At 47.8% G+C, this 18,319-nt stretch overlaps 1 protein-coding gene across 1 annotated transcript in view; it reads right to left on the bottom strand.

Annotated features, from left to right (window-relative positions):
• The window catches only part of LOC138568695 (uncharacterized), a 1,243,988-nt gene that overhangs the window by 1,051,692 nt on the left and 173,977 nt on the right, over window positions 1-18,319 (bottom strand). Inside the window, exon 54 of the mRNA XM_069646472.1 lies at window positions 13,827-13,997. Within this exon, the coding sequence (XP_069502573.1) occupies window positions 13,827-13,997 (171 nt within the window). The remainder of the gene's footprint in view (window positions 1-13,826; window positions 13,998-18,319) is intronic.

The raw sequence follows: 18,319 nt of genomic DNA, 5'->3' as shown, positions 1-18,319 counted from the left end.
ATTATTGGACAAATCCCTCAAACATTACACCAGTTGCAAAGAAAGCAATCAAGAGCACAGCTGGGGCAAAGGCGCGGGAGGACATCTGGGGAAGATCCAGGGCTTCTGAGCAGCTGGCCGGATATCCTTCATTAAAGACGTGGACGGCCTGCAAAGAATGCCTGGACTATGTCTCGCCCAGGTCGGAAAGAGCATTATATTTAAAGTTCAGTATTTGAATCTTGCTGACTGCTGTACTTCGGCCTAGATGGAATATTGCTGTTTCCGCATCATGTATCCTCTGTGGTGAGTCTGAAGAGACGGTACAACAACATTTGTTACTCTGTCCAGCCACCATGCCTCTGAGGAAGCACTCCCTGAAGCCTCTGTTCTTAAGCCGTGGCTGTATGTCCCTAGCTGGTTCTATGGCAATTTGCCTGGACGCCTCGGATAAGGAGGCTGTGCTTGCCACTACAAGTTATCTGAGCTGGGCAAGAAAAATCTATATGAGGAAGGCTAAGTTGCTGAACAGTGTTATGGGGTTAAGACATCTTTCTGTACAAGCTGCTGCTGTCTGTATAATGTTGTTCTGTTTTTATTTGGGCTTACGGTAAAGCACTGATTGTGCAATTTTAGTGGAGTAATTATGAGCTAAGCGATTGTGACGATGTATCTAACGTGTGTTTTTTTAACCTTCCTGTGAACTGCTTTTATGACTATTTTGTCAAAATAAAGCAATAAAAGAAAGAAAGAATATGAGATCCTGATGCCCCCTGCTGGGTCTAGCTCGGTTTGACATTCACCGCGGAGGCGATCCGGCATTGCACGCACACGACAGCCGCCGGGGCCTGATGACTGGCACTGGTGGATTTCATTGCTGAGGAGAAGAATTTAGGCAGACCGGACAGGTATTTTGCCCCTTTCTGTTTCGATTATCTGGGCTCCTGGAGCGCGGCCTGCCTGTGCTGCTCAGTGGTGGCCTGGCTACCGACCTGGGCCGTTCATTGCACCAACACAAGCACTAACCCACCCATGCTGGCCCTGACCCTCGCCATGTGGAGCACCCTGCCCCCCACCAACTTCCTACTGCCTCTCACGGCCCTGATCACGTGCATTGCCGCCTACAACACGGCATGCCTGCCAAAAGCGCCGCTGCGCACAACCTCCCACCACCCACCCTCTTCCTACCTACTTTGAAGGAGTTGTGCCTCCAGCCCAACCCAACAACAAGGTCTCCCCCCTTGCTACCTCCCACCACCAAACACCATCTCAATGACCTTAATCTAGAGCTTCCTAGCACTCCCGCCACAAACAGGTGCATCATCACTATGCAGCGCGCAAGTGAGATACCCACCTCGCAACACAGCCTCACCATCACCCCGCCTCACCTGCCAACAGGGTTCTAACGTTGGATCTGTGATTAGTCACACTGTCCCACACCAACCAACAACAACACACCCTAACACACACAATACTACTACCCTTGTGCTGCGCCTTCCGTAACACCAGATCCATCACTTCTCGTCCCCACGAAATCCTGGACCTCATCTCCATGAACGACCTAGACATCCTAGCCCTCACTGAGACCTGGCTTTCCCCCCCTGCAGGCTTTGGCATCCTCCGATGTGACAGGCCAGAAAAGAAAGGCAGAGGAGTAGCCCTCATCCACAAAGATTGCCTCCCACTACACGACTCCTCCACGACACTGATTCCCCACTGTGAATCTCTGTCTGCCAAACTTAGATGCTCGAATAACAATACATTAACATCCATCTCATATACCGGCCACCTGGCCCCATTGCCTCCTTCGAAGATGACCTTACCCATCTCATATCTGCCAACCTCAAACCTTCAACTCAACTAATAATACTTGGTGACTTCAACTTGGGATTTAATTACACCAATGACACAATAGCCATTGCCACCTCCCTGGCAGCCTATGGATGTACCCAACTCATCACAGAATCCACACATTCTCACGGCCGCATACTAGACTGGTTGCTAGACCATAACTGTAACATCACTATTTCTTCTAACCTACCTTGTCCCTGGTTAGACCACCACACTATCACCTTTTCCATCCCAGCCATTAGCAAGCTCGCTAAACCCATCCCGGTCAATAGCATAACCATGGCCCACAGCTCACGCAACCTGACGAGCTCCTACATCATTCCTTTCATCAACACACCTCTCCGAGCCACACAAGACCCCCGGCCCTTGTTGACCATTATAACACATAGCTTCGCAACGCTGTCCACCACCTTGCTCCTCTCAAATCTAAGAAGCCCAAGAACCCGACTCATCACAACTCCTAGTTCACCCCAGAACTACACACTGCCAGGGCAGCGAAACGCACATCAGAAGCCATCTGGTTCAAATCCCCCACCACCACAAAAAAACGCCACCTCTCCTCACTCTCACAGCAATACAAACAGCTGATCCTCAACACAAAAGCCTCCACATACAATGTAAGAATTTCCAATGCAGCTTCAAGCTCCCGAGAACTCTTCACCATTCTCTCTGAACTCAAAACACCCTTATCCCCCCCAGTTGCCATCATCAAAGACAACGATTGGTGTAACAAGATCCAAATACAATCCTTCCTCGTAGACTACCACATGCTAGGCTTCCGCCAGTCAAGATTCCGCCCCAAGCACGGGACAGAAACAGCCCTCCTTGACTTAAAAAATCGAAACTTGACTACTGCAACTCCCTACTCTGCGACACTTCAGAAAAAATCTCTGCAAACTTCAGACCACCCAGAACAATGCTCTCCGTGCTGCCCTGAACATTGGCAAACAGGACCATATATCAGAGGTCAGGGGATCCGCCCACTGGCTTCCTGTTAAGGATAGAATCACTTTCAAAATCCTATCCCTTAACCACTGTTGTCTCTCGAATAACGCCCCAGGCTACTTGCTGGCCAATTTAAGAAAGAACGCCTCAGAATGACCCACTAGAGTGGCCTAAAGTCATTGCCTCGTCACCCAAAGGTTCAATCATGCCAAAGTGGAGGGCACTAGTTTCCTAGTCCGAGCACCATCTCTCTGGAACAAGCTACCCCCTCACCTGCATGAAAAACCCTCTTACAATGTTTTCAGAAAGGAACTCAAAGCACTGTTGTTCAACTGACTTTCCTCCCCTCTGTCCACTCACTACTGACTTCTGTTTCTCCACCTGTAACTAGCGCCTAGATGCCCATGGGCTGTGTGCGCTGATATAAATGTATAAACAAATAAATACATAAATAAATAAATAACATGTGTGCCAAAGTACCTGTCAAATGTGTGCAACCCCAGCAGGAGTCAGAATCCGTGAGCCCACACTTATACAGTCGTTCAGGCATCCAGTAGACCCTATGTCGGATTTTAATCTGCCTAGATCTCTCACCCAAATTCAACAAAGAGAATGCCCCATTCCCACAAATCCTAACCGACTGCTACTCAGTCATCAACGCACGCAGTCTCTTAGACCAACTCTCCAATAAATGTTTATTCCCTTCTCTGGCCCCTATAATAAGTCAGTATATTCTAGAAGCCAAATGTCCTTCTGGCGCATTATTCACAATGAAATCTCTCAGACCACTCTCCTCAAATCCTTTACTAGGATCAACGGCTCTCTTGAGTATATGATAATAATTCAAAGTGCAACATAGCCGTCTCTTCTCCACCGTCAAATGGCTAAAGCTAATCCACTCCCCTCCACAAGCAGACCACCAATTACCTTGCCCACTCAAATACCACTCAGGCCAGAAAATAACTTTATTTCTCTCCCTAGTTTCAGGATTGTACCTAATAGACAAGTCCAGCTTCCTGTAGGGGTTGTGGCCCAAGGCACAGGCAATCTTAACCCAGGCCTCTCTTAAATACTCTTTCAAAGTGTTAGTTGCGAAATTCCTTATTGTCTTAGTAGACAACAACAGCTTTGGTTCCAGATGACCAATTTTACTGGACTCTGTGAGGCACAATTCATTGGGGGTTTCTTTCAGAAAAGGTCAAATATGTCTAACCTCAAATGCCAGATGGTAGGCAGCATGATCAGGCACACTCAACCCACTTTATCCACAGTCAACTGAATCTTCCATAGTTGAATATGTGGAGGTTTATCGACCCACAGGAGTGCTTGTATGAACCTGTTCACCTCCTTCCACACACCCCTCCCGGGTAATAAGTGGATTATACTCAAAATGTAATTTATTCTAGGTGTGTTTATCATTTTATGGGCCAGTACCTTCCCCCACAAGGACGAGTTAAGATGTCTCCATCTATCAAGGTCAGCCGTCAGCGTATCCATAAGTGGGCCCATATTCTTGCCCATAATGGTGTCCACATCATTTAGGAACCAGATGTCCAGATACTTCAAACGTCTGTCACACCAATGGAATTCAAACTCCTGGAGGTCCATCCTTAGACAATTACTTGAAGCTGGCAAGGCCTCCGACTTTGACCAGTTAACCTTATAGGCAGAGATCTTTGAAAATGAGTCAATAAGCTCCATCAAAGCTGGAAGGGAGTTATCCAATTCTTTAAGAATCAGCAAGTCATCAACATATAACCAAACCTTTTGGAAAGCTCCCCCAACATCAACTACAGCACGATTGTCATTTATCCCTAGTCTAGCGGCCAATGGTTCCATTGCAATAACAAACAAAAGCGGGGATGGACAGCACTGGTTTGTCCCTTTCTCCAAACTAATAGATTGAAAACTTATACTATTCTTTGAGGTAGCTGAAGTTGGGTTAGTATATAACAATTTAATCCAGCCTAAGAAACCATCACCAAAGGCCATCTTCTTCAGGACTTCGAACAAGTAATCCCATTTGTTTCAGTTGAAGGCCTTCTCCACATCCAGTGATAAAATCACAGCTCTATCCTTCGTTCTCTGTGCCTCATATATTGTTTGAAACAATCTTAGCATATTCATCGCCGTATGTCTACCCTTTACAAATCCTGCCTCGTTCGGATGAATCAAACAGGACAGGACATCTTCCAACCGCTTAGCCAACGTTGTTGCCCAATTCCTATTGTCAGTATTTATAAGACTGATGGGTCGATAACTCCCTGGAGAGTTGGGTAGTTTCTCTTTTTTCAGAAGGACTGAAATAACCACGTGGCGTGTGGATTGCGGAAGAAGCCCCTTCTCATTTGATGTATTAAACAACTCCTCCATTATCGAAAACACTTTGTTTGGCATTATTTGACATAACTCCATAGGGAGACCATCCGAGCCTCGACACTTCCCAGTATTAAGGGCACACACGCATGCTTCAATTCATCACATGTTTGGTCTGCCTCCAAGACAGTCCTCTCCTGCTCTGTCAACTCTCAAATTTTCGAGCCGCTTAGAAATTCCTGGACATCCTCTGTCCTGACACCATCTGACGAATACAATTTTGCATAAAACTTCCAAAAAAGATATGACTCCAGACTCCTTTTCAATCGCCAAGATCATTCTGTCTTTCTTCATTAACTGCAGACGGTGGGCCAACTACCTCTCACATTTTCCCCTCTTCTCATAATAAGAACATTTGGTCCAGAGCAGTATGTCTTCTGCCTTCTCCGAGAGTAATTTGTCCAAATCATATTTAACTTGTCTTAACCATCGTTAAGCACTACTTAATTATTTATAGACAGATAGCTCTTCACATAGCACCTGCATCTTTGATTTGGAAGAACAGTCGATGGGACAATGGTTCTGTATTCCTCTTGGCCAATGCATGCCTTCATCCTTCTGAGGACATAAACTGAGTACCGCAAATATGTGTAGTAATAATGGGGATTAGTCATGGCTGTTACGAAGTGCCCTGAGACTGACATTTCCATTGTCTGGTGCCATATGAAACATCAAGTATTATTAATATTACTATTTGTCTGGCAGCCGTTTGAATGTGCTTACACTTTCATCAAAATCGTGATTTACACATTTTTAAAGGCATGCTGCGTGCATTCCATGTAAAAAGAGTAAACATTTTGTCACATCATGGGCCTCATTCCGAGTATGGCGGTAAGGGATAGCGGCCACCGGTAACGAGACCGGTGGCAGTAATCCCTTACCGCCATACTCCGAGTTCCCTCTGCGCCCTCGCCCTTAACGCCTGCTTTGAGCAGGTGTTAAAGTCGAGGGCGCAAAAGGGCCTCCAAGCCAATAACGGTGACCGTAATGAACGGTCACCGTTATTTGCATCTTCTCCATTCCCATTGAGCCCTATGGGGGCTCATTCGGAATGGGGAAGAGCCTTGGTGAATGGGGAATTACCGCCCCGCCAACCTTGGAATGGGGCGGTGATTCCGCCATCCACCAAGGCGCTGCCGGTCCGGGTACGGCGTCAACCAAGGCGTTAATAGCGCCATTGGTTAGCGCCGTACTCGAAATGAGGCCCCATATGTCTTACGGTAAATAAGAAAACACCAAGATCAAGAAATACATGTTGAAAATGTTTTTTTCATATAACTAGGATATGGGTGACGGTTCCCTTCTGATGGAATGAAAGCCTTAGCAGCCCTTGGGAACTTTGAACAATATTTTTTAAATAGAATGTCATGTCTCACTGTGCAATCCCCTTACAGGAAGCCGTACTCAGTTTCATTTTGCTAAACACTGACTAGAATCTACTAAGAAAGTAGAAATAAAGAAGATTCAGCACCCAACAAAATAAGCTTCGAACCCCTTCTGCAAACCTGCTAGACATAAATGAAGTTCACAAAACAAGGTGTGTAAGAAAAGATGAATCCAAGCCACACAGCTTTGTTTACTACTCAGTACCTTTCATTTGCAAAATCTGAACAATGGCATCAATATGGTTGAACAGAGGATACCACAGGGGCAACGTGCTGGTCTTGGAAGCAAGACCACGCAGAGCAACAGAGGTTCGAAACCGAACTCAGGTATAACTAGCACGTTATAAAAAAAACTATGAAATAAAAACATCCAATGGCGATTGCTGCTGTTATGGGGCCCACCAATGCCTGCATGGAATGATTGTAAAGAGAGTGGAAAGGTGGCAAAAATACTGACCTAGATGTATCCATTCATGACTCCCCTCCCCATTACCATATATTTTGACTACCAAGCTGTCAATGACACTACAACTATGATCCAAAAACTTTAAATTGGTTCTGTTTGGGCTTTTGTGTTTAGATCACTAAGGCTTTATATGAATGTGGGCGATAATTGAAGATAAAGGTTGAAAATAGCCCTATTTCTTATATTCCTTTTCATACATGTCCTTGTGCCTTAAGAAATGTTAGGGCATGCATGCGTTAACTATCGTGGCCTTAGATGACTGTTGGAAAGAGGAATTTCAAGAGTTAAATTTACCTTCTTGCTTGGGTAAGTAGTATGAAATCCCTAACCCAAGCGAAGAGTGTATTTCTCCTCAAACTTATTGTGCATTACTCAGTAAACACTGTCTCTGGCAATGCCAACCTGGACTCCGCATTGACAGTGATTAGGAGAACACCATTCAATAAATATGTATCTTCTTAAATTCACTTCCAGTGTTCGGCTTGCACAATTTTATTTTGAAATTAATACTTTGGTAACAGTTGAATTGTCTCTATAAGTTATACAGTACTGAACAGGCCATTTGTTTGTTTTAGCATGCTTCTATCATGCAGATCCGCAGGAGACTGGCTCTTTGTCTAAGTGCATAACTAGACAAACAAGATCACTGAAAAGGTTTAAGTTACTTACCTGTAACTCTTGTTCTCCAGCATGGGTCTGACATGGATTCACATGCTCATGAATATTCCCTGTCGTCAGGCTGGGAACTCTCAGTAAAAGAAAAAAAGTTTCACTTTCAGCTTGAAAACTGTATTTCTCCTCTAAACCAATCACTGTCCTCTGGGTCATACTTCCCCCATCCAATGACAGTCCTCTCCCTAAGCTCCACCCCAGGCCGGCCCAGCAGAGGTCTGTTGGCCAGCCGATGACAGTGCATGATGCAGCCAGAGAGCCACCTGGAGATGGAAGCCTTCGACAAGGCCTTTCCCTGATTTACAGGTCCAAAGTTGAACAACTGAGAAGTCTTCTGAAAATTCTTTGTACGTGCCACGTAGAACTTCAAGGCATGAGCAATGTCCCGCCAATGCGAGGCCCTCTTCGCTGGTGACGACGGATTTGGGAAGAAGACAGGTAACACCAAAGGTTCATTTAGGTGGCATTCCGACGGTACCTTCGGCATAAAGGTGGGATGTGTACGCAGTACCACCTGTGAAGCGTGAAGCGTGAAAAGACCAGTAAGGCTGCTTGCAACACAGGACCTGGATCTCCCTGACCCGCCTAATCGAGGTGATAGCCACGAGGAAAGCAGTCTTCCATTAGAGCAACTTGAGCAAGGCTTGATGCATAGGCTCAAAGGGCGCCCCCATGAGCTTGGTCAGGACCACTTTGAGCTCCCCGGGGCAAGAGCCTTCACTGGCGGAAAAGCCTTGAAGAGCCCCTTGAGGAACTCCTTGACGAGTCTGTGCAACTGCAGCAAAGGCCTACCCGGTGACCTGGTGTAACGGGATATGGCAGCAAGATGCACCTCGATAGAGGCGTGAGCCAGTCGAGCCTTCGTCAGGGAAAGCAAGGAGCTTCAGGGCTTTGACGCGCCGAGGGGTAATCTTCTGAGTCCGGCACCACACGGTGAAGCGCTTCCACTTGTGGCCATAGCAGGTCAATGTTGACGCGGCTCTGACCTTGGCCAGAATATCCTTCCATTACGCAGGTAAAGCATAATGTCCAAACTCTAGGGCTGCAGGAGCCATGCCTTTAAGTTCAGCGACTCCGGGTCGTGGTGCAGAATCACCCCTCCCTCTCTTCGAGAAGGTCCGGGAGCATGGGTAGCCTGATGGACGGGGCCACTGACAGACGCAACAGGTGCAGGTCCCAGATTTGTTGTGGCCACTCCGGGGCGCCGAGTATCATCCTTCTGTGGCACTGTCTGAGTGTGTTGATCACACGAAGCAGGAGTGCAAACTGAGGGAAATCATACAGGAACAGTCCATCCCACGGGAATGAGAACACATGCCCCATGCTCCTTGGCTCAGGGAACCTGCTGGCAAACTTCTGGCACTTGGAGTTCTCTGCCGTCGCGAAGAGATCGATCTGGGGTTGGCCCCATTTTTCGAACAGAAGGTCTACCTGGTCCTGGCGAAGCTCCCACTGGGGGTAAGAATGCAGCTCCCTGCTGAGCGAGTCCGCAGTGGTGTTCTTGACGCCCGCACAGAGTGAAAAGGGACAAGGAACATGTCCTGATGAATGGCCCAGCGCCACCGATCTTGGGCCTCGGAGAGGGCCGGCGAGCGGGTACCCCCCCTTGCTTCCGGATGTAGAACATGGTGGTGGTGTTGTCCGTGAAAATCCTCACCACCTTGCCCCTCAACGAAGGAAAAAAAGACTTGAGGGCCCAGAACACAGCCCGAAGTTGCAGGACGTTGATGTGGAGGCCCTTTTCTTCCAGCTTCCAGAGGCCTCTGGCGTTCAACTGCCCAGTGTGGGCTCCCCAGCCTTCTAGAGAGGCGTCCATGGTGACTGTCTGCTGGTAAGGCAGAACTTGAAATGGGGTCCCCTGGACGAGATGCGGTTGTACGCCCCACTACTGTATTGCCTGATGGAACTCCTTGTTGAGGGTGATTTTGTCCACAAAGGTACCCAATACTTGCATCCACCTCCCATCCAGGAACTCCTGGAAAGGCCTCATGTGTAGTATGCAGAGGCGGACACGGCTGCTGCAGGATGACATCATGCCCAGCAGCGACTTGATGGCCTGCGCCGTGGCCGTCTGCGCCGGTGACAAACGCTGTACTTTTCCCTGGATGGCCACCAACCTCTCTTTCGAGGGGGACGCCAAACACGTTACTGTGTTGAGCTGGGCACCTAGAAACAGCATGTTCTGAGATGGCGTCAAGCACGACTTCGGATAGTTTATGGAGAACCCAAACTTGGTCAGCATACGTACATTCCTTAATGTGTGCTTGCTTGCCAGAGCGTGGGAACGGGATCAAATGAGCCAATCCCCCAGGTAAGGGTATACATGGATGCCCTGCAGACGAAGATGCGCTGCCACCGTGGCCAAGCACTTTGTAAAGACCCTTGGAGCCGATCTTTGGCTGAAGTGAAGTGCCTTGAACTGATAGTGCCACCCCTGAACCACGAATCGTAGGAATTTACGGTGCTTCTTGTGAGTCGGGATGTGGAAGTAGGCATCCTCCAGATCTAACTATGTCAAAAAATCTCCTTCCTCCAGCTGGCCGAGCAGGTGTGGTAACGTGACCCTCCTGAACTTCTGGGACTTTAAGTACTTATTGAGACGACGCAGATCTGGGATTGACTCCAACGCCCTGTTTTCTTTCAAACTAGAAAGTATCTGGAGTATACTCTGGATCCCAAGAGGTGCTGGGGAACAAGTTCTATCGCCTTCTGTAACATGGCATATACCTCTTGCAGAAGCTCTGGCCCATGTTCTTCCTGTCGAGGCACCAGTGGAATACAGGGACACCTGCGTTGGAACTCCAAGGTGTGCCCCTGTTCGAGAGCATCCAGCATCCATCTGTCGATGGTGATCTTCTTCCACGCGCTGACGAACTTCGCCAGCTGGGCTCCCACTTGGGTGCATGAGTGGGGGCCTGAAGCCACGGCCAGTTCAGGCCTGTTTGGGGGTCGAGTCCCTGCCCTGTGGGCAGCGCCAATGCTATCCCCGCTGCCGTAAGCCTGAGAGCGACCCCGGTATGCTTCGTGAGTGGAGGAACGGGAAGCCTGCCAGTACGGGGTAGTATATCCCTTGGAGGATCTGCCGGGCTTTCCTCCTCTGGACGAACGAAAGGACGAAAGCCGACGTTGTAGGGTTCCCAGTTAGCACGCCGTCTCTGTGTCAGTCTTTATGGCTTGCAGAGATTCATCGAACATCCTGGCAGAGGCTTGTGGCCTTCAACCACCCTTGTCAACGAAGGGACACGCCGTTCCCCATCTGGTAGAAACTCGTGTCCACAATGTCCACCGCCACTGTAATGGCGTGTTCCTAGGCAACCTCCCCCTCCTGAAACAGGGCTAGTGCCTCTACCTTCTTGTCCTTGGGCAGGAAGTCCATAATAGGTCCCAGCTTGGACCATAGTTCCCAGTCATATCGAGACAAAATGGCTAGGGCATTAGCTGCCTTGATGGTGGAGGCTACAGTATAGATTATTCTCTTGTCCATTTCATCCCGTTTCTTCCCCTCCTGGTCTGGAGGCACGATGGATGGCTACAATGGGTTGGCTGAGCGCTGCCTGCTGCAGTCGAGACCGCTGAGTCGGGTTAAGGTTGAGATCTTAAGCACCTGGGAGCTGAATCTGGTACCCTGTACTTTTTCTCTAGTCTGTCACGCTTGGGTGGGGTTGTATTTGGGTTCTTTATTAGCGCCAAGCCCTCCTCCCAGATATCAAGCAGCAAGGGAACAGACATGATGGTCTTTCTTCTGGACTTGTGCCGCTGGTACAGGAACCCTTCTTTCTTAGTTTCCTCCAGCACTAAATGAAAAAGGTCAGAGGCCCTGGACATCATGGAATGAAAGGATCCAACTTCGTCCGGTGGAGAGGCCCTATGGGGCTTGTCCGTGTGCAGTGTTTCCCCGTCAGCTGGCACATAGTCGTCTTCCTCGTCGATGTGTGTTACCGTAGTAGCCGTGTCCGTGCCTGTGTCCATATGTGGTGCCAGAGCTCCGGGTGGAGTCAGGTTGCAATGTGGCTGTGGTGGTGGAGGGATCGGGTGACATGAGGGCCAACCACCTCCTTAGACTTCCTCTTCTGATGAGGAGGGCTCAACCTCAGAGGCCCGTGCGGGTCCTGTGGTGGAGCAGGCCCCAGTTTTGGGGAGAGTCTCTGCTGGATCTCCATGACCAGTGTCTGTAGAGTTGTCAGAATATCTAGCGACACGTCCCTCCGTTGAAGGGTTTAAGGAACCAGTGGTGTAGGGTCTGGACTGACGCACCTCCTCTTGCGTGCAGGACACGAAGGCTCACCGCCCTCTGGGTCTCCCCCTCGTTCGTGGTAGTCATCAGGAAGATCATTGCTGCCCTCGTCGGAGCTTGTATAAATCTGCACCAGTTTCTATAGAGCAGCACGTGGGTCCACATCCCGTGGAGATTCTGTCGGGGGGCCTTTCTCCTCCTCTCTTTCGTTCTCCGGAGGCTTCAGGGTCAGTGCGGTTACAGGGCATTCCCCATCCCCAGGGTGCCTGCTGCCTTTGCTGCTGCCTCTGCAGCTGTATCACGCATCGGGGGTAAGGAAACACGTGGGAAGGCCGTCATAGGCACTACCTTCACAGACCCACTCTCCTTCAATGCTTTCGTGGTGGTCGTCGTCGACGATGTGGTCATCGAGGCCCTCGTCGATGGGGCCGTCGTCGAAGCGGTTGACTTGGAAGGCTGAGAGGTCTTAGTTAGTTTTGAGGGGTCCTCCCTGGATTTCTCACTCGCTGGACAACAGAGTTTGGCCGGTGTCAGGGACTTTCTCTTAGAAGAGGCCCACTTTGCCGGCAGGCTCACCGTGGAGGATGATGGCGATGATGATCGCGCTCTGCCCGACTTGGGACCTGCATCAGCGGCAGATCCAGCGGAACTAGCGTCGCAGAGCTTGACCTTCTTTTGGACCACCGCGGCTGGGCCATCCTTAAAAGATCTTGACCTCCTCCCAGAGGGAGTTCGCTCCTCATACTGGCCGGTCCTTGGTGAGGCATGGCATGCCCATAGGCCTTGCTCGATTTGAGCCATGCTGCCAGCCTGCTGTAGCGATCTTTCTTGTTTGTTTGTTTGTTTTGGAGAAACTATGACACATCTCGCATCCCTCCTCATCGTGGTCCGAATGCAGCCAATACAAGCATTTATGATGTCGATCTTCTACAAATATGTTCCTTAATCCACACTTCACGCAGAGTTTGACGAGACTCCTGCCCTCCTACTTCTCCTCGGACATGGTTGAAAGGCACGAAGTAGACCCAAGGCTGGACCTTCTCGAAACTTTGATGGACAATCCGCTGTGGATGAAGATCTTCACCGGCAGCAGGTCCCCACTGCCAGTAGCTGTCCTTCGGTCGAAAACAATAAGTCAAAATTGGTCAGAATTAGTTAACATTCTAGAAAATGGGCACAAATAGCTCGGGGAGCAACATGAGGACTCCCAACACTGAAGCGTGCAGCAAAAACCTGAAGATGGCCACCAGGGGTGGAGCTTAGGGTGATGACTGTCATTGGATGGGGGCAGTATGACCCAGAGGACAGTGGTTGATTTAGAGGAGAAATACAGTTTTCAAGCTGAAAGTGAACCCGTTTTTTCTTTTACTGAGGATTCCCAGCCTGACGACAGGGAATATTCATGAGCATGTGAATTCATGCCAGACCCCATGCTGGACAGGATGAGAATGGTGGGCAGAGAGATGGAGTTCTGTAGTGTATGTTGGACCTGATAGCACTCCAACACCATTTGTCAATTGAGGTTCAAGCATCCCCCAACACCATTAAATGGTTCCAGTCGTTCTTTGATTGAGGAGCCCAATTCATCTTGATGGAGTCATTTAAATTTGCCAAAGTGCCACTTTCACACCAGGTCACATGTGCCCCCTCCCTGCACAATATTTCCCTAACCCCAGCCACCTAATGATATATTACACTTCTTGGAGTTTGATATTTGGGAGTTTGAAGGGGTCTTCTGGTACTAAAACCACCAAAAATGTTTCAATAGATGCTCTGACCCATCTAATACTGAGTGATGCAGGAAGCCATGCCGAGAACATCAAGGTATGCAACAGAAAATTAAAGAGGAAAGGCAGGAGAAGACCCATAGCGAGAAACATGTAGAGGAACTTATAAAATGCGCATTAGTTCTGCTTACTTGACACCAGTTGCTTGTTACAATTCCGAGATAGTCAATGAGTGATTCATAGCTTGAAAGGTCCTGTATTTGTCCCAGAACGATGCTGGTTGAATTAGTTTCATTCAGTGCATTCACGATGAAGGTAAAATTAGCCAGTTCCATTGTACTGAGATGATCTGGGTTTTCCATCTTCGTAGAAAGATAACATACGGGAAAAAACAACAATGTTTATAATAATATCAGTAATGTACGTACAAAATGAAACTACTGTACAATGAAAACACGTAACACAATGTGTCTGGCCTTTTTCTAGAAACTTGTTTTCTTGGAGTGCATGTATTGAACCTTCTTTTGTGCTTCCGCAGCAGTTTCCCTGGCTTGTCCAGGTGAATGGGATGGTTGCAAACCATACCAAGAAATAACGTTTACCTGGTAATGGCTACATAGGTGCCTGACGAGACATTGGGCCTCATTACAAGTTTGGTGGTATCACTGAGGTAAATCCACTGAAATACCACAAAATGGAATTATCGTTACGACCTCTTCGTCCACTGGAATTACTGCCGGATTACAAGTGTTGGTAGGTGGTAATTCCACTAGCGGTAATTGTGCCGATTGGCCCAAATTTGGGCAGTAAGGCACATGAATTACCTCCAGCTTTTTGCTGGAGGTTTTTCCTTCACCTTACCCCCAAACTGTTAGTTGGGTGGTGCGGTAATGCACCGGTACACACTATTACTGCAGTATTATCGCCGATTTTTCCTGCACCGCTCAACTCGTAATGAGGCCCAATGATACCAAACTGCTTTTTTGAGATTGATGTGGCTTTCTACACATAATTTATCTTCAAGCAAGCCATTCTTCAGGCTCACTTTAATTTAGCAACATTTTAACAGTAATATTTGACAATGTAACAATCCATTTTTTATAATGCTGAACTAATGTCTTTTTATATTCACAAGTCCTCATTTTTGATCTTGGCATTTTATGACTTTTTGTTTGCTGGTCTTACCTCACTTATTATCCTGAGACCCTTTACATAATTTAGTTTGAGAAACATCATGATCTCTACTTTAAGGGAAAACTCCCTAATCCAGATCTATACTATAAGATGTTCTGCAATGGCTATTCGGTAATCAGGTACTTCAGGGAAAATAGACATCAATCTTGATACTCCCCTATGTTTAAAAACGACATTGGCAAATCAAGGAGGTCAGCCTTGTTTGCACATGAATGTTTGGAAATGCATATTAAGGAACAATTCTTACACAGAACATACATTGTGCTTTGTACACATTTGGTGAGTGAAATTTTCTTCTAGAATAGCTATTAATAATATTGTCAGGAATAGCCTACCATTCCAAGATGTTGACCATTCCTTGAGGCGGAGAGTGGGAAATTAGTGAAAATAAAAGATGGACAACAGCAGTTGACTTCCAAAAATGCTGTAGGTCTGCTTATGTTTTCAGAACTTCAACGTCTTCTTTTCCTCATCTTTGACAAAACCTTTTTACTGACACTCACTGGATCAAAACGGTTAGCTTAATCAAACATTCTGTGAGGAACTAAAGCTATTCTATAAGCCTGAGAAGTGAGGCTGAGGCCTCGAGGTGACAGCAGCTTTGAGGTGACTCGTGGAAATAACTCAATATGAATGACACAGAAATGCAAAAACCGAAAGCCTGCAGAGATGTTTTTGACATCACAGAACAGATGACTGACAGCAGGGTTCCTGTAATAAATACCTAGAACAGCTCTGGCAGAGAGAAAGCTATGTCTCTTTCCAAACTGAAAAGAGCAGAGGTGTAGGCTCTGCTATTACTCTTACAGTGTGAGAACTACATTCTACAAGGTCTTTACACTGCCTCATACTCAGACCCAAAATGGAAGGTTCCCTTTTTGAAAAAAGAAAAACATGTAAATTGATAAACACACACACACAATTAACTTTCTCCTTTTTCTGTCTCCTTTCCAACTTTTATGAGAATTCTGAACTGTGCAGAACTAAAGTTCTGAAGATATTTGGGCCTCATTATGAGTGTGGCGGTCCGGAAATAAGGGTGCCGGTAGCAACGTACCGGCACCCTTGCTGGACCGCCACACTCGGACTCTGCGGGTGTGGGCCGTTACACCCAGCATGTCTGACCTGTGGGGCACAACGACCCCGAACGGCAGAGTTTACACGGAAGCACCAGCACCGTTAATAACGGTGCTGGTGCTTCCGTTAACCCATTCCCGTGGAGTTCTATGGAGTTCTATGGGACTCCATAGGAATGGGGACTTCCCGATTCTGTCGCCTGATATCCCGGCCCGCCGGGACTTGTAATGTCCCGGTGGCACTGGGATATCAGGCAGAAGATTCAGTGTTACGAGGATGGCGGCAACCCGCCGGTAGCACCAGCGGGTTATCGCTGTCTATTATTGGTCATTCTGTTAGTTTGTTCATTCGTACGTACGTTCGTTTGTTCATTCATTTGTTTAGTCAGCTTTATTTCGACTATTATCATAAAAGCACATAAAATCACACAACAGTTCATCTAAAAAATATACTTCATTTTTTGGCAAAGCATTAGTGTAACAATAACAAATATAAAACCACAGATTACACCAGGGATAAATGTATAAAACAATGTACATGAACATTTTACAAAACATTTAGCTCTTCTAGGCAATGCATGTCTGAGGTATCTCAAAGCAGCGTACATGGAATCCATTGTGGACATTCTGTTACAATGAAATAAGGTCGAAGACAAGGTAGTTATACTCTTCTTCTGGAAACTGGTCTGTAAAGTAGAAATTATGTTCGCACCACATCTAGAGAGTTCAGAGAGCATTCCGCAGGTGAGGAAGGCGAACCAAAGAAGACAGACAATACCACTGTTTCATTAAGAAAGGTTTAGAGCTCAGTACCACCTTGGACTTGTGAGAAACCAAGTAGGGAGGCTTGCAGGAAAAAGCCTGAATTTCACCTACGCGAGGTAATGGCAACCAACAAAGCAGTCTTCCAGGATAGGAATTTTAGAGGGACTTTATGAGTGGCTCGATGTGAAGACCCATGAACTTTGAGAGGACGAAATATAACTCCCAGGCTAGGGCTGGCCGACAGACAGCCAGGAAGGAATGGAGCAGTCCTTTGAGGAACTCCTTGATAAATTATTGTGACCACAGAGAAGGCGTGGAAGCATAACGCGAACCTGCTGTAAGGTGCACCTTGTTGGAGGGAGGAATGTGCCAGACCAACCCTAGCCAATGATAGCAGGTATGGCAGGACATCATAAGGTTGTACGGGGAAAGGGTCAAGGCCCTGACTCAAACACCAGCAGGAAAAACTTTTCCAGTTGCTCCTGTAACAGGCAAGCGTAGCAGAAGCACACGTTCTTGTCAGAATGTCCTTACAGTCCTGTGGTAGCAGTATATTGCCCAACCCTAAGAATGTAGGAACAAGGCCGTTAGATTCAGTGAGGCTGGGTCATGGAGCAACACTGCACTGTCGCTCCTGGACAGAAGATTGAACAAAGGAAACAGCTTCATTGGTGGGGTAGAAGACAGGGCGAGTAGGTCGGTGTACCAGAACTGTCTTGGTCAGGCGGGGGCCAACTAAGATCAGTCTGCACTGATGTTTTCTGAAAACATTGAACTCCCGAGCCACCAGGGGAATCGGAGGAAAGGCATACAGGAACTTCCCATCCCAGGAGACCGTGAAGGCTTCCCCCAGACTCTCGGTTGATGGAACCTGCTGAGAAAGGCCATACAATTCCTGTTGTTGTGTGTGGCGAATAGGCCATTTTCTGGGGTGCACCAGTGACAGAAAATACAGCAGAGCTGAGCCTCGTGGAGCTCCCATTCATGGCAGGAGTTGAGTTCCCTGCTGAGGAAATCAGCCATTGTGTTCTGAATACCCGGCTCATGAAAAGGAATAAGGAACATGTTCTGATGCAATGCCCAATGCCACAGGGCTTCAGCCTCCCCTGAATTGCGGAAGGAAGGATTTGAGGGCACAAAACACAGTGCCTAACTCCAGAAGAGTGATATGAAGAGTCTTCTCCTCCGCTGTCCAGAGACCTCTGGTGTGCAGATCCCCTGTATGTGCGCTCCAGCCCTCCAGAAAGGCAGCTGTCATAAAAGTGACCTGATGTTGAGCTAGACGAAAGGAGGCACCCTGAACGAGATGGGCACGACCAACCACCAGTGCAGGGCATTGCTGAAGTGCTGCATTAGAAGAATCTTGTCCTCTCAGGATCCCGAAGCAAGCTGCCACTGTGCATCGAGGAATTAATGGAGAGGCCGCATACATAGCCTGCAATGCCAAAGGAGAAGAATGCACAAAGACATCATCCCTAACAGGGTTTTCAGGTGATGGACCGTGGCCGACATCATCCGGGAGAGTAAAAGGGCCTTTGAAAGAATGGACTGCACCCTTTCCCCACAGGGAGTGGCCATGCAAGACTATTGTGTTGATACTAGCTCCCAAATATAGCGCATGCTGAGATGGGATCAGACAGGATTTTTGT

This window comes from Ambystoma mexicanum, chromosome 2q, assembly GCF_040938575.1.
Source record: "Ambystoma mexicanum isolate Mex_15411 chromosome 2q, UKY_AmexF1_1, whole genome shotgun sequence".
Classification (NCBI taxonomy): domain Eukaryota; kingdom Metazoa; phylum Chordata; class Amphibia; order Caudata; family Ambystomatidae; genus Ambystoma; species Ambystoma mexicanum.
The sequence above is the reverse complement of the archived record's forward strand: the minus strand, read 5'-3'. Positions and strand labels throughout refer to the sequence as shown.